This window comes from Eleutherodactylus coqui, chromosome 4 (genome assembly GCF_035609145.1).
Source record: "Eleutherodactylus coqui strain aEleCoq1 chromosome 4, aEleCoq1.hap1, whole genome shotgun sequence".
NCBI classification, from domain to species: domain Eukaryota; kingdom Metazoa; phylum Chordata; class Amphibia; order Anura; family Eleutherodactylidae; genus Eleutherodactylus; species Eleutherodactylus coqui.
In genome coordinates this window covers 193,348,568-193,364,642 of record NC_089840.1, presented here as the reverse complement: position 1 = coordinate 193,364,642, position 16,075 = coordinate 193,348,568, and the positions used below count along the sequence as shown (strand labels likewise).

Here is a 16,075-nt window from a genome sequence, read left to right as displayed (position 1 = left end):
CCTTGGAGATACAGGGCAACCCGCTGTCATATCAGCCAGGGTTGATATCCTGTATGGTGGGTCACCACCTATCTATGGCTGACATCTTTGGTATCGTTCACATGTGCAGGCTTTTAGTATATGCAGTCACTCCTCCCCATTCTGGGCTGGGCTGAGTGGGTGATTGCATATTAGCTTGCCAGGAACAAGTTGCTCCTCCACACATTATTGTCTGGCTGACTACATATCCTCAGGGCTTAAGGCCATTGCGCCTGCCCTACGGCGATTGTGCCGGTGGCGATTGTGCCTGCCTTATGGCGATCGTGCCTATGGCGACCGTGTCTGCTTTGCAGACCTTCAGGTATTTTTGGCTTTTTCAGTGAATAGGACAAGCTTTCTATTTAACACCACACTCAGCACATACGTAGACGCAGGAGATTTCCCTGTCTGCACATGCACCGAAAGCACTCCATTACTGTTTAGTACCCATGCAGATGGAGCAGGCAGAGACCGCCAATAAAGCGGGGGCGGGGGTAAATCATGTGTGGCATCCTATGGAATAGGAAAATATGGCTCTACAGCGTTTACATATTCCATACTTGGTCAACAGGGGCCTTCTACTGAGCAGATGGGTAATGTATGAGGACACTTACAGACTCGCGTGTCACAATACAGTGTACATGCAGTTAGGAGTCTATCAAATTCATAGGCAAGAGTTCACCCCCCCCCCCCTTGTCCCAATGCTACGCTCAACAGTGATTGATAGACATATGGCAGCTGTCATTCACCAGGGAGGGTAGAAAGAAGGGAAAATGCCCCTGTAATGAAAACAGCGGACTCCTAACTCGGTGCCCACTGTATTCTATTACAGCTGTGCTTAGCCAAAACCATACAATATTTGCATCCATTTGGAAGGAAGTGTGAGATAACTTAGAAGGCCATCCATCAATATGCAAATAGGAAAATTGAGCGATATCTCTGCAGCGCCACCTATTGAAAGGCAGCATTCCTACAAGTCAGGGTTAGGCTGGCTGTCCACGGGTAAAGTGTCATTGTGAGATCTGCAGCGATAAATCACATGCGGAGCTCACATGACACGCCTTCCATAGGATAGCCTACTGCAGACGAGCGGAAATTCTTACAGTGATTCACCGCTATTATTACTATAGGTTCATCGCAGAGACCTTTTAGTGCTCCCCTCTCAGGGCAGTATATCGCTAACGATATTCCTTCGCGGCCGTGGACAAGTCTTGTAACAATGACTGGCAATTGTAAGCCAAAACAAAAAAAAAAAAACACAGAAGACCGATGGCAAAAAAAGACGACGTGGTCCATCTAGTCTGCTCTAATATTTGCATTAGTCAGCTGACTGTCTAATTTAAGAGATAGCAGGTTGTGTGGAAATGCAATAAATAATTTCCCCTTACCAGAGAGCAGTAGTAGAGATATAATGCACCATCTGAATGAAGGGCAGAGGGTCTGATGTGGCACCACAGCTGGTACAGACACACTGAAAAAACAGATTATATAGATTTTTAATACCATAAACAGATAACACAAGTAGGTGCAGACGACACCCCAGACAAGCAGATAGAGCTATGACAAAATCAGTTTTAAATGGATAGTAGCCAACCCCAATGTACACCACTGACTTTAATGGTGGTAGCAGTTCTGGTATTGCATGACAAAAATGGCATTGTACACTGTGCTATTCTTGCTTCCAATGATACCAACTATGACAAGAATTAGAGGTTCGTAATACTACTAGAGATGAGCGAGCATACTCGCTAAGGGCAATTACTCGAGCGAGCATTGCCCTTAGCGAGTACCTGCCCGCTCGGAAGAAAAGGTTCGGCTGCCGGCGCGGGGGAGCGGTGAGTTGCGGGAGTGAGCAGGAGGGAGCGGGGGAGAGAGAGATCTCCCCTCGGTTCCCCCACCCCCACGGCACCCGAATATTTACTTCCGAGCGGGCAATGCTCGCTCGAGTAATTGCCCTTAGCAAGTATGCTCACTCATCTCTAAATACTACCCATAAAACCATAAGGTATTAAAAAGGATGATGCTGTGTCACTTACTTTGAAGTACATAACACAACACTGTCATTTTTAATACCTTATGGTTTTATTATGAACCTCTAATTGTCTTATGAGTGCAAGGTTTTTTTACATGCAGTTTTCTCCTTTTACACCAAAACAAATTTGGAGCTTTTTGGATCTTCTTTGCGGATCTCCACAATCTCTTCCCCCTGGATGCCCCACCTGGCATAGGAGGATTATATCAAGCAAGCTATGGTTCTGATTATATCACGCAAGGTGTGACAGCGGGCCCCTCCCCTTTGGGTCCAGGTCTTCACACCAGATGAGGCCAGCTACACATTTTTATTTTCAGTCTTTTATCTTGCACGATTCCCTGAGGAGCGGCTTGTTTTACTTTTATTACAAAATATGAGGAAACAGAATAAATGTAGACATTAACAGAATTCTCAACATGTTCAGTAAAAGGCAAATACAGGGTCTAGTCACCCGCTAATATTCAGAGTGACCACCGTGTGCCGCATGGACAGCAGCTAGACTGGCTGGGGGTGACTCCATAAAGGTGCTGGTAGGTGGTCTCGGGTATCAGGAACCATGCTGACAGCAGTACATCCCACAGCTGCTGGAGGGTACATGGGGGAGGACCCATAGAGCAAAACATAATGATCAAGGTGCCTAATTGGATTTAAGTCTGGGTAATTAAGGTGCCAGGGGAGTACATGGAAGTCTTAGTCATGCTCTTCCAACCACTGTTGGACATTTCTGGCCATGTGACATGTCGCATTGTCTTGCCGGGAGATCCCATCTGCCCCAAGGAAGACAAATAGCATGAAAGGGTGGATGTGATCTGCAAGAATAGATTCATAACCAAAATCGATTGAGTGCCATTCACATAGATGAACACCATAAAACAATTTCTCAGATCACCGGATTGTGTTCTTCCAGTTATGGTTGCAGGGTGTTTGTTCTGAGGTTTTCTATCTAAAACTCCAACGTCCATCCACTAGATGAAGCAGAAAAGGAGATTGGCAAAGGCAAATATCAGTGGTCCAATTCTGAACCTGCAGTCCAATTTGAAGCATTTTCTTCTGTTGCACTTTTGTTAGCAGTGACCATCCGTCTACTTCGGAGCCCAATACACAGTAGGGTTGTTTTCGTTTTAGACACACGTCTGGTACCTCCTTGGTTCATTTTCACAGTGAGCGTCTCCAATGTGGCGTATCGGTTGGCCCTTGACCACCTTTGTAGCTCTCACATCAACGGCACACCGTGCTCCACAGCTTCCATATCGGTTATTACCAATGGTGCCATTTGTCCACTTACAATATACTTTCCCCAGAGCAGCATGCAAACAATTTACCAACTGCGCCGTTTCAGAAATACCTCCACTCTTGGGCCCATCTGTATCATCTATTTTGCAACTCTGATAAAATTGCCCTTTTCACTCATGACAACAAGGATTGATGTGCGAGTCGAAGGTGGCCATAATAATGTGACTCGGCTGTATAGAACACAGAAATCAAAAACTTCTGGAGACTTAAATGCTGGGAAGTATCCTCTTCACAACAGGTACCCTACAGAAATCTGTATCCAATATGGGAAAACCAAGGTTAGGTCATAGAAGAGAGCAGTGGCCCGAAAGCCTTCTCGCCCATCCTCCATATACATGGAGTGAGAGGCAGCAGGCTGCAGAGTGGGGTGCAAGTAGAGACTCCTTGGAGCTCCTAAGAGCAGCAAGCTCTACAAGCCAACAAAAACAGCCAAAACAGCCGACTAAATTACTTTTCAACATAGGCGTTTAATAAGCATGCCATACCTCCACTCGTATTTACCAACCTTTATGTGATTCAAGCTAAAAACGGCAGACAACTGAGCTGAAGCGAAGAATGAAGTCACAATCAACTAAAATACCTGTTCAAACAGGGTCATTGCAAATTTCTGATGAGAAATACAGTGCTGGGCAGTGCAGATATCTTCTTTGGATTCATCTGCGATGTGAATGTGAAGCCGAATCAGAAGATTCTCCTGCAAAATATAATAAAATATTTCTAACATGTAGAGTAGATTCTGGAGAGAAAGCAGGTTACAGCAATACTACTGGGAAAGTGTTACTCCAAAAAGGAAGGATCGGCTGAAAAACCATACAGACCAAATCACTTCTATGTGGACTCATCTGTTATTACACATGCTAATTACAACAAAAAGAAATAAGTATTCTATTAAAGTTTCCTCCCATTTGTTCTGGTGGTACATAATGCCTATATAGGAAGCAAGGCAAAGAAAGTTAGGGCTAATTCACATCAACTTTTTGATTTCCTTCTTGAACTGATCAGTTTGAATTCAGTTTTGCCATCAGTTTTTTTTTTAAGAAGTGGAAACCACAGCTTGCACTTTTATCTATTTTTAATGCATCTGGTAAACTTAGAAGAAAAAAAAAAGAAAAAAGTTTCTATCGGTTTGTGTACATCTGTTGCTATAGGATCGGTTTTCTATTGCTTTGTCTTTCTAACCTTTTGCACATGCTCATTTAAAAAGACGGATTCAGACATCAAAATTGAACACCCCCAGAGGGGTGCGCTGCATGTGTGTGAGATTTCAGCACCAGCAGTGTAGACATCCATAAACGGGATATAAATATGTTATACAAGGCATCTTAAAAAAAGGATTTAACTTACAAAACACTCCGCTGCATCATCCATAATGCCCAGCTGGAAACGTTGTTCATCTTGAAAAGTCTTGGCAAGGGCACTGCGGAGGGCATCTGATGGCAACACCTTCTCGCTGCTACACTGAAATTGGTTGAATATCCCCTGTGTAGACAGGTTTGCATCCATAAATACATTGCATTGCGACATTCCAACCATAAATCAAACAAAAAAAGTACAAAAACGAGCTAATCAGCTTATAACAATTACGTTAGACAACTCAAGAAAGTTGTGCCAAGTTCACACAGGATGTTTGCAGAGTGTTCTATACACACCATTGGGCCAATGGAATTGCATTGCCTTATTACCTTTATACCATTTCTTCTCTCTTTTCATTATAAGCATCATGTAAGCTGAATTCAGACCGCAGCAACGGATTTCATTAAATTCAGCTTAGATGAGTGTTAGGGCGCAGTCACACGGGCGGATTTGGGCTGCATATTATGTGCGTATTTTATGCGCAGGTAATAAACTGCATTGGGGAATGCAGACCTACATATATATTTATACACACCAACTCACACGTGAAAAGCATGCATGTCCTATTCTGCACCAAAATAGCCCCTGCAAGACAATGGGAGCAGTAAAAAGTTTGTAAATGTGCATGATACAAACTCAAATTTACAGAGGAATGAGGGAGAAAACTGCTTCACCGCCCGGCTTTTTTTTTTTTTAAATTTGTGTACGTAAATACGCAGTGATCAATGCATATTTACATGTCTGTGTGAATGAGCCCTTCAAGAGAAGATAAGAGCTGCTGGAGACTGCCAGACAGCCCATCTGGTGGGATGAATAGTGAACACTAATTGAGCAGCTTGCAATGTACTGCAATACGAGCAAACTGCAGAAGCCAAAACACATCACATTTTTTTTTCAAATAAAAAATAAAATATACCCTATTTCCCCAAATGTAAGCCCTACTCCAATTTATTGGGATTTTTGAAGAGGCTTGAAACATAAGCCTTACCTTGAAAATAAGACCTATCTGCATTACATTAAAAAAAAAAAAAGGATTACCCAGCAGGCTCGGTCAAGGTCCCTCCCAGTGTTCTACAGAGCCCCGACATGCTTCTTGCATTCCTCGGCCGCCCACAGAAGATCACTTTCTGGTTACAGGATTCATAAATCCCACCTCCAGGAAGCGATGGCTCCAATTGGATGAGCAGCGCTCGAGAACCAATCAATGCAGCACTCGAACAAATGCTATGGCTGTAATTGGTTCATTGAGCGCTGCATTGATTGGTTCTTTGACCGCTGCTCAGCCAATCCAGCTACCGCGTTGTGGAGAAAATAAAAATACCCTCCAAAAAAAAGGATACATTTCCATAGCATTTTTTTTTTATTTATGGGATAGAAAAGCAAAATACAGAAACCAAAGGAAGGTCAAATGTGGTGCAGTGTGCAGTTGTGAACTATGTTTCACCAGTTATAGACGATGAGAACATCAAGCAATACGGGTGAATACAGTTTATTGTATTAAAACATATGCTTATGGATGGTAAGATCCTAATGTGGATACAAGTGGTTTTGCCTGATGGGGCCATCCAGAGCATTACCATCGATTGTGAACTTCAAACTTTGTGGAACTCAAATTGGTCTTTCAACTTCTCCCAGCAAAAAAAGTGGTGGGGAGCGCGATTATGCATAAGACCACCTTACCCAAAACATTACACCCTCATACAATCGTCACATGAAGCAAGCCTGGACAAAGCCATAAGTGGATTGAAGAACAATGGAAATATAAAAACAGAGGTATAAAAACTTCCTTCTGGATCCATTTCTGCCGTTTGATCGGAAACTTCAATTCCTAAAATCTGTGTGTGAGAAGCCCCCCTTAGACAAATCCGAGAGGCTGCTTGGCATAAATGTGTGTACGTGTGAAGTAATCCGAGCGGGCACAGCCCTCACCTCTTCACCAACCACAAGCATTCATTTAGAAAATGAGTGGATACAAGGCACACATTCCTGCAGATCTTAAGGAAGACGCCGGGATTAGTCTGACGCCACTTTTTAATTAAACACACAGCAAAAAGGTTAAATGAAAGATTTTCCCACATAAGGCTTGTGGCTCATGTTCACTTCTGAACTTTGTGAAAACATAGGGGGTTCATGAAATACTGTACAATTACAAGTTAGTCACAAGCCCAAGAAGCTCAACACGTACCAATACTTACCGGTGTAACCGTTATATCAACAGCCACAACCAACGGTACCATTCTTGGTAATGGAGGACCCAGAATTTGAGGGCAATTGAAACTTCCCCTGGGCAATGATATGGCGCTAGATCACTTGTGTTTGAGGGGAAAGAGAAGGACATAGAATGGAAGTGCCAGAATCGCCCAATATAGTCGTCCTAAGCATGTGCCAAACTGCGGCTCGGCGCTCAACATCTACAAGGACTTCGTAGGTAGGACGACATTCCACTTTCTGTCCACAGACATTCCACGCCTGGTTAAGGCAAGAGCTACATGGCAACTTGTGGCCGTGCGGCATAAGATTGCAATATGTGCTGCCAACGTCACAACTAGGGATAGTGAACATGGTAGTTTTGTGACCCACAAATTGCCAAGACAACCCGCTGGCTTCTAGTATCGTCATATTCTCTATAACCAGTTACGAGGTTAGCAAGACAACATGGCAATCTTACGTTGCGCAGCCTCAAGTCGCTGTGCAGCCCTGGCCGAAATGGAAACCGCTTCCAACCAATTTATTAATGAATTGCTGGAGGTCATTTTTTTTTTTTTTTTTTTTAACACTGTCGGGTTATATAGATATTTATGAAACTGTCTAAACAAAAAAAGTCTTGGTTGCCCATGGCAACCAATCACAAAGCAGTTTTCAGTTTGTATTCTACTTTTGAAAAATGAACGCTACGCTGTGATTGGTTGCTATGGGCAACAATGTTTTTTGTTTCTTGTTTTGTTTGTTTTTTAAAAGCTTTTCATAAATATGCCCAGATTATATCATTTTCATAATTCTGTGCCAAAATGCACGTGGAAGCCACCTCCCATTGATTTCCAACTTACCTTAATCTGTATTACCAGTCACATATATATGCAAAATTTTCCTCCACAAATTTGAGTGCAGGAAACATCAACCAGCGGTCATGACCACCAAACAAGGTATGTTGAGTCACAGATTGAATATCCTTAAATGTAACTAGGTAGAACAGCGGTAAGCATGGTATGCATCTTCCTCTTTGTCAATAAGACAACCCCTATGTCTTGTATCCACTAAACACTGTCCATATGTCCGATTAGGGGTATATTGGACATCACAGAAAGTGGTTCCCATAGTCACGACCTTCCTGTATAAGCCCCAATGTACACTTAACAGGGCTAGCCCATCCATATAGATTATATGATCAGCCAGAAGGTGATAAATGAGTGGAACAAGTTGCCACAGGAGGCAGTGAGCTCTCCTTTAATGGAAGTGTTTAAACAAAGGCTGGACAAATATCTGTCTGGGATGATTAAGTGAATCCTGCATTGAGCAGGGGGTTGGACCAGATAACCCTGTGCCCAAGAGGCTCAGGAGCAACTCACATCAGACACCTGTGCATGCGCATCCAATCCATGCGCTACCCGCACACTGACATTTGCATGTCCTGATTCTTGTCAGAGATTTGAACAAGTCTGTTTAAAAAACAAAAACAAACGCTAGCGTGTTGTAGGTCTTATTAACTTGCAAGAGCTCCAATATAAAATATTCACAAGAATCTGCATCCTGTAATTTTCATTGGGAGCCAAAATAAAAAAGTTGACGTGTCCGTTCTTGCCACAGTCCTCCAGTAGATGTGCGCACACAGATTTTCCATATTGAATGGGGCCCAAACCCATGTGTGAATGCAAATGATCCTTAGACCTCTGCTTCACGTGTGCGGTGGCATTTTCTCCCCCCCCCCCCCCCCCCAATGGAACATGCCTGTGAGAACTTCTGGTAATTGCATGCATTATAACAACATATCTGGAGTGCGCGTCTTTAAATCTATAAGCAGTTAAGAAGAACCGTGAGAAGTATAATTACGATGTAGCAGCTGAACAAGTCACAGTGCAATTATCCTTAATTCTCATAAATCTTTTTTATACATAGTTACATTCCAGCAGCCAGCCTGGGCACATTTTCAGCATAGTGCCTTCATTAGCGTGCCATTTATATATACACTGCTGTGTACTTTCCATGAGTCAGGCAGGTATAGCTTTTACCAACATTCAGGTCATGACCATAACCCTCATCATTATTCACCCTCGCACCAGAGACTCCCTTTTTTTCCAGGTCACCTAATATCTGATAAGAATTCCAAGATACGGTTAAACCCTTCTGCAATAACCCGTTAATGTCTATATTACATGACGATTAATTCCAGTGGCAATCTGACTGAAAGAAGTAGGTCAGCGCAGCACAATGAATTATTTGTATTAAAAACACAGTCCATCTATTTGCAAAGAAAGCACTTAGCAAGCAATCATCAGATCAATGCTGACGACTGTTCTTCCCACCCCTTCCTCCGTAGAGGGAGAACTTGTGTACAAGTGATCTGCTCTGTAGCCTACCGACACATCCCTAGGTCACTGGCCTAATGCATTGTGCCACAATGGCTGGTGGAGGACAGACCTATGAGGATTGTAGACTTGTATTCCCCAGAAAGCCACGAGGTTCATCCAGCCCCGTAGTACCATTATCAAGTCTGCATTTAGTTTTCCAAAGGAGAGATGGAAATTGTGCCTTTTGCGTCACTGTTTACATCTTAGAAAACAATCTGTACAATAATATAGTGTAGGTTTTGTTTTTTTTTACAATATTTAGCCCCTTAACACCACAAGGAGTACAGGGTTAATATCGCGAGCCGATCCTGCTCCATACAAGGAGGAGGGGCCGGTTGTCAGGGATAGACACCTGCCTGCAATAGTCACTATAAGAGCTAACTTACAGGTTGTCTGTCGAAAATGCAGTAAAATGAAATACTAATGCGTTTCTCTGAAAATAAGCCCTAGCCAGATTTTCATGGAGGATTAAAATATGAGCACTACCCCCAAAATAAGCCCTAGTAATGCTACTTTTTTTTTTTAAAGGAATACATTACCTAGCAGGTTCGGTCCAGGTCCCACCCGCTCTTCTTCACAGCTCCGGCGCATGCTTCCTGCAGTCCTCGGTGTTCGTACAACATCACTTTCCAATTACGGGATTCATAAATTCCGCCTCAAGGAAGCAATGGCTGTTGATTGGTTCATCGACCGCTGCTCAGCCAATCAATGCAGTACTGAATGAACCAATGCCATGCCGGTGATTAGTTCTTCCAGCGCTGCATTGATTGGTTCATCGACCGCTGCTCAGCCAAACAATGCAGCGTTGGATGAACCAATGCGATGGCTGCGATTTGTTTCATAAGTCTGTATTTTCACACTCTCGCATCGCTCAAAAATCACGTAATGTTATCGCAAGTGTGAAGGCGCCCCAAGTTGTCACAAGCAATATTCTCCCTTATGCTTTGTATTGTCAGTGGTCTTCAAGTATATTACACAGAGCTACAGTCCAAGATACAATCCTAATCGGATGTCCTCGTAGTTCGGACTATACAGTCCCTAAATAATCACCTCAACAAAATATTGAAATAGATACATTAATGATTATTTCCTCATCCACATTATCACTATTTTTACTTTTTCATTAGCCTTGCCTCCTTTCTTTTTTGTCCCTTATGCTTTGATCTAAATGTGTTGTCTCATTTATGCAGAAATACATTTATTTACTGCTTATTTTAATTATTCCCCCTCTCCGATTTGCCCCCATGGGGATAGCACCCCTTGGTCTCACTGACCAATGCTTGTGGCTATTGTTGGATAGATTTTTTTTCCCCCATTCCAAAACTTCACACTAATGGTATATTCTAGTTTGGTGCACGTTAATAACCAATAATCATCATGTGCCCCCATCCCTCTCATAAGACCAATATTTAACCCCCGTGCGTCTCCTCATGAAGTTAATTGATCATTTAACCCCTTGAGTGGCGGGTTTCCTACCACCCTGTCGTGCCCACCAGGGCAGGTTTTTTAAAATGGTCTAATCATTGAATTTCAACTAATTTTGCAGTTGCGTCTCAAGAGCCATAACTTTTTCATTTTTCCATTGACATGGTCATATAAGGGCTTGTTTTTTGCAGGACAAGTTGTGATTTTTTAAACAGGGGGGAGGAAAAAAAAGAAATGGGGAAAAAAGAAAAAAAAGGGGCCATGTCATTAAGGGGTTAAATAATGTATTAAAGGCGTTGTCTCGCGAAAGCAAGTGGGGTTCAGCACTTCTGTATGGCCATATTAATGCACTTTGTAATATACATTGTGCATTAGAGGGGTTGTCCCGCACCGAAACGGGTTTTCTTTTTTCAATAGCCCCCCCCTTCGGCGCGAGACAAACCCGATGCAGGGGTTTAAGAAAAAAACCGGATAGTACTTACCCGAATCCCCGCGCTCCGGTGACTTCTTACTTACCTTGCGAAGATGGCCGCCGGGATCTTCACCCACGGTGGACCGCAGGCCTTCTCCCATGGTGCACCGTGGGCTCTGTGCGTTCCATTGCCGATTCCAGCCTCCCGATTGGCTGGAATCGGCACACGTGACGGGGCGGAGCTACGAGGAGCAGCTCTCCGGCACGAGCGGCCCCATTCAGATGGGAGAAGACCGGACTGCGCAAGCGTGTCTAATCGGGCGATTAGACGCTGAAATTAGACGGCTCGATGGAGACGGGGACGCCAGCAACGGAGCAGGTAAGTGAATAACTTCTGTATGGCTCATATTTAATGCACGATGTATATTACAAAGTGCATTAATATGGCCATACAGAAGTGCTGAACCCCACTTGCTTTCGCGGGACAACCCCTTTAAATATGAGCCATACAGAAGTTATTCACTTACCTTCCCTGCGCTGGCGTCCCCGTCTCCATAGCTCCGTCTAACTTCAGCGTCTAATCGCCTGATTAGACGCGCTTGCGCAGAAGGGTCTTCTGCCTTCGGGTCTGTCCGGCAGCAGCGGCATTCTGGCTCTGCCCCCTTCTGCGCGTCATCGCGTAGCTCCGCCCCATCACGTGTGCCGATTCCAGCCTCCTGATTGGCTGGAATCGGCACACGTGACGGGGCGGAGCTATGGGATGATGCGCAGGGAAGTAAGTGAATAACTTCTGTATGGCTCATATTTAATGCACGATGTACATTACAAAGTGCATTAATATGGCCATACAGAAGTGCTGAACCCCTCTTGCTTTCGCGAGACAACCCCTTTAACTTCCTTCTCTGGGTCATTACGACGCATGGATACCACATGTGTGATTGTATTTTTGATTTTTTACAAAGTAAAGGGAGACAAGTGTTTTTATAATTTTTTAAATAATTTTTTTACTTTTTTAATTTTTTTTCTTTTTGTCCCTTTAGGGGACTTCCACAGGGACCCATCAGGACCCCCTGATCACATTCCGGGGGTCCGATGGTGACAGCCCTTTACATGCTGCAGTGACAGCCCTTTACATGCTGCAGTCACATAGACTGCCGCATGTAAAGGGTTAACACAGCAGAGATCAGAGGTTTTCTCTGATCTCTGCTGTAAGAGCAGGTACCTAGCTGTCCTCTCACAGCCAAGCACCAAGCTCTCCCTGCCACAGAGACCATCGGCTTGCTTCTGACAAGCCGATGGTCTTTATGGCAACCTATAAACAAAGCAGGACTCTAAAGCAGGAGATTGCCGACATATCTGCAATATTTTCTGCTGGTTTTTCAAAGCCCTTGCTTTGTTCTCTGTGGGTCTGTGCAGGCAGAGCACACTGTCACAGCTTGTGGCATTGTGCTCTGCAGCTCTCATAGTGATACATAGCCCGGAAATCTTCCGGGCTATATCACTATCGGCAGTGGAGCTCGTCCCGGAAAATTTCCGGGCGTGCCACTCAAGGGGTTAAGATATCATTACAGGCTATTTTTTCTATTCCTTTCTATTAACCTCTGAGTGAATATTAACTGTACTTCTTTTGTATCACTTTTCTTCAGTAGAGTTTGATGTTTCCTGTCCGCTTTAGGCTTGCCACATTTATTGTTTTCCGTGTAATCATCTATATTTTATATTAATTGTACTTCTAGCTGACCGGATGTAAAGTTAATATTAGGAATTGCATCATTTTTCGCGTTAGACCGGCTTTGGCTGCTACTTTCTTCTGTTGATGCTGTACAGTAATATTGTTCTCCAGCTTTATTTTATATTTCAAATTCGCCTGCTATTTAACCCAATGCTGGCTTTTCTTCAGTCCACCATTTTTTCCTTGCGATCAGCCATATGATCATCCGCCCGCTCTTTTTATGCTCCTTTTTGGTACTTCATTTTATCTATTTATTTTTCACTCTTACATTCTTATTTAATAATGTAAATGAAAATACGCACCTGCGAAAGAACACATTGAAATCAATGGTCTCTATTCTGCGCATTTACGCTGGTGTGAATGAGCCTTGCACTTTACAGTCTTTGGTTTACCACTCTTGATGTAATTTATATACAATCTAACCCCGTGTTTATATACCTGCATCGGCTGCTTTGTCCATCAGAAGAGATGGGAGATTGTTCTGTTTATTGTATACCACGTCACATGACCGTTGTCACGTGATCCGTGGCGCTACCCGCCTGCCATTGACGTGGATCATGAACATTCTTGTTGTCTTGAAGTGCTGTCTAATAGATGAAGGTGCCTATTTGGCACAGATACGCATTGCCTTTTCTCAAAGATGTGCATCTTTCTTAACACGGTCCTCCTCACAGCGCGCCTGGATTTTATAAGGATGTTGTCCGGCAGCTAAAAATGGTTTATCATGTATAGGAGAATTGCTGTAAAATAAAGCCATATTCCTCTCTTTCACCCCCCTTGCTAATCCGGTTAGAGCGGTCTCCACTCTCTTCCATGCAGCGTGATCACATGCCATCCAAACACGTGCTTGCTGTGGCCAATCAGTGGTCTCAGCAGTACCAACGGCCCCAGTGGTCGGAAGGGATTGGCTGCCAGGAGGCCAGCAGACATCAGTGGGAGTGAAAGAAGAGTCGCATCATTTTTATTTTACGGCATCCCCTTGCTTTATTAAAAAGGATTAATAAAAGCCGCTAGAAAACCCTTTTAACGGGCATTTTATTCTAGGGATTGTCACTATAAAACATGGAAATGCCATGATCAATCCTAGCGCTGAGGGCTTACACATCGTGGTTGGATTCTTCTCCAATCATAATTAAAGATAAGCGAACGTACTCGTTTCGAGTAATTACTCGATCAAGCATCGCTATTTTCGAGTACTTGACTACTCGGGTGCAAAGATTCGGGGGGCGCCGGGATGGCGTGGTGGAGCGGGGGGGTAGCAGTGGGGAACGGGGGGGGGGGGTCTCTCTCTCTCTAACACTCCCCCCCACTCCCCTTTGCAACCCCCCGCTCACCCACAGCGCCCCCCGAATCTTTTCACCCGAGTAGAGAAGTACTCGAAAATCGCTGCGCTCGGGCGAAAAAGGGGCGTGGCCGAGTACGTTCGCTCATCTCTAATCATAATCATTCCAGCCATTACACTTCCTGGGTAATGCCTGGCTTAGACAACAATTCTCGCTCAAAAGTCGCTCAAAAAAGACATCTTTTGAGCAATAATCGTTGTGTGGATTTAGAGGGCAAGGTGATCACCTTGTGCTCAGAGTGGGGGGATGCAGAAGACAAGCGGGGCCACTTGTGTTCTGTATACTCCTGCTGTGTTCACAGAGCACACAGTTGGTGTACGAGAATCGAGAATTGTTGGGTCCAACTGGTCGGATATCGCGCAGTTTTCGTTAACGAGTCGTTCATCGTTGTCTTTCAGCAAGCTGAAAGAGAACGATGCGCCTTATCAGTGCCGCGTGCCGAGTTCTCAGTGGGATACCGCTGATACTCTTGTTTCAGCTGGTAATCCACTCGAAGAACACAGCCGGAGTATGAAGACAGACAGTGGTCCAGCCGTCTTCTGTATACCGTGCTCGGAGTGCTCAGCTGTATACTAACTGCACACTCCGTGAACACAGCAGGAGTGTGCAGAAGACAGCGGTCCAGCTGTGTTCTGCATACCCCACTCGGAGCGCTCAGCTGTTTACCAGCTGTGCGCTCTGTGAACACAGCAGGATTATGGAGATAGCGGTGAAGCTTGTCTTCTGCATACAGCGTGAGCCTTCGTTTACATACTTATGAAAAGTGAACGATCAAAACTGTCACAAACTGCCGTTGGAGCGAATTTTTGGCGATCATCATGTCGTGTAAATGCGCACAATGATTATTGCTCAAAAGAGGTCTTTTGAGCGAGAGCCGTTGTGTCTAAATGGGCCTTTAGCGCTGGCCTATCTGCATACTATTAAACCTAGACATCAAGGATGCAAAAAGAATCATCAAATGTTTTTCACTCGCTATCAGTAACCAGAGAAATCCCAATAAGGCTGAGTGTCCACGGGAGGAATGGAATATCACAAGCAATATTCCGCCGTGGGGGAGCACTAATGTCACCGCGATGTTCCACAGTGAACCTTTCTCAATGATAGGTTCATTGCTGAGAATCGCAGCAAGCCGCGATTGTGTGACGCAAACGATTTTCCACTCTTGTACAGTGGGCTGTGCTTTTCTTAATTATCCTATTGAAAGCGTGTCGTGCGTGCGATTTATCGCCGCGGCTCACACTATGACAAATCGCCCGTGGATACTCGCCCTTAGTCATGTACTTACATGACTTGTTTGGCCAACTCTGAACAATCCCATGCTGGCCGACCGAGCTCATTATTTACCTAGACTCTTCTCTAGATTTGCAGAGGAGACATGCCAAAAGAAACTCCAAACCCTTAGATTCTTCCTCTGAAATACCTTAACCCCTTAGGCCTAAAAAACATGTACTGCCTTCAGCTGCGGGGTTTGTGTGGTGCAGGAGTGATTACTGATCCTGCTTCATACACGGCAGATGTTGGCCATCTCAGAATGCCTGTCAGAATATAGTGTAAAGCAATACTATGGTATTACATTAGACTGCATGAGAGATCAAATGATCACAAATTCAAGCCCCTTCGTGTACAAAGTGAGAAGAAATGTTTAACATTTAAAAATAAGAGGGAACTAAAAGTTTAAACACAAAAAACAAGCTTTTTCCATAGTTAACCCCTTAGTGACCACGCCTGTTTGTGCCTTAGTGACAGAGCCAGATTTTGGAAATCTGACATGTGTCACTTTAACATAGAATAACTTTTGCATATCCAAGTGATTCTGACATTGTTGTTAGCCACATATTGTACTTCACTTAGGAGGTAAAAATAGACCAATAGAATTTGTGTAGATTTATTAAAAGTGCCAAA

The 16,075-nt window shown here is 44.0% G+C and overlaps 1 protein-coding gene across 6 annotated transcripts in view; it reads right to left on the bottom strand.

Moving 5' to 3' along the window:
- Window positions 1-16,075, bottom strand: part of USP54 (ubiquitin specific peptidase 54) — a 91,112-nt gene that overhangs the window by 29,648 nt on the left and 45,389 nt on the right. For all 6 annotated transcript variants that reach the window (XM_066600507.1, XM_066600506.1, XM_066600502.1 and 3 more), the window contains exons 4-6: window positions 4,688-4,822; window positions 3,924-4,037; window positions 1,407-1,489 (exon numbers count right to left, since the gene is read on the bottom strand). In XM_066600507.1, coding sequence (XP_066456604.1) covers window positions 1,407-1,489; window positions 3,924-4,037; window positions 4,688-4,822 — 332 coding nt within the window. The remainder of the gene's footprint in view (window positions 1-1,406; window positions 1,490-3,923; window positions 4,038-4,687; window positions 4,823-16,075) is intronic.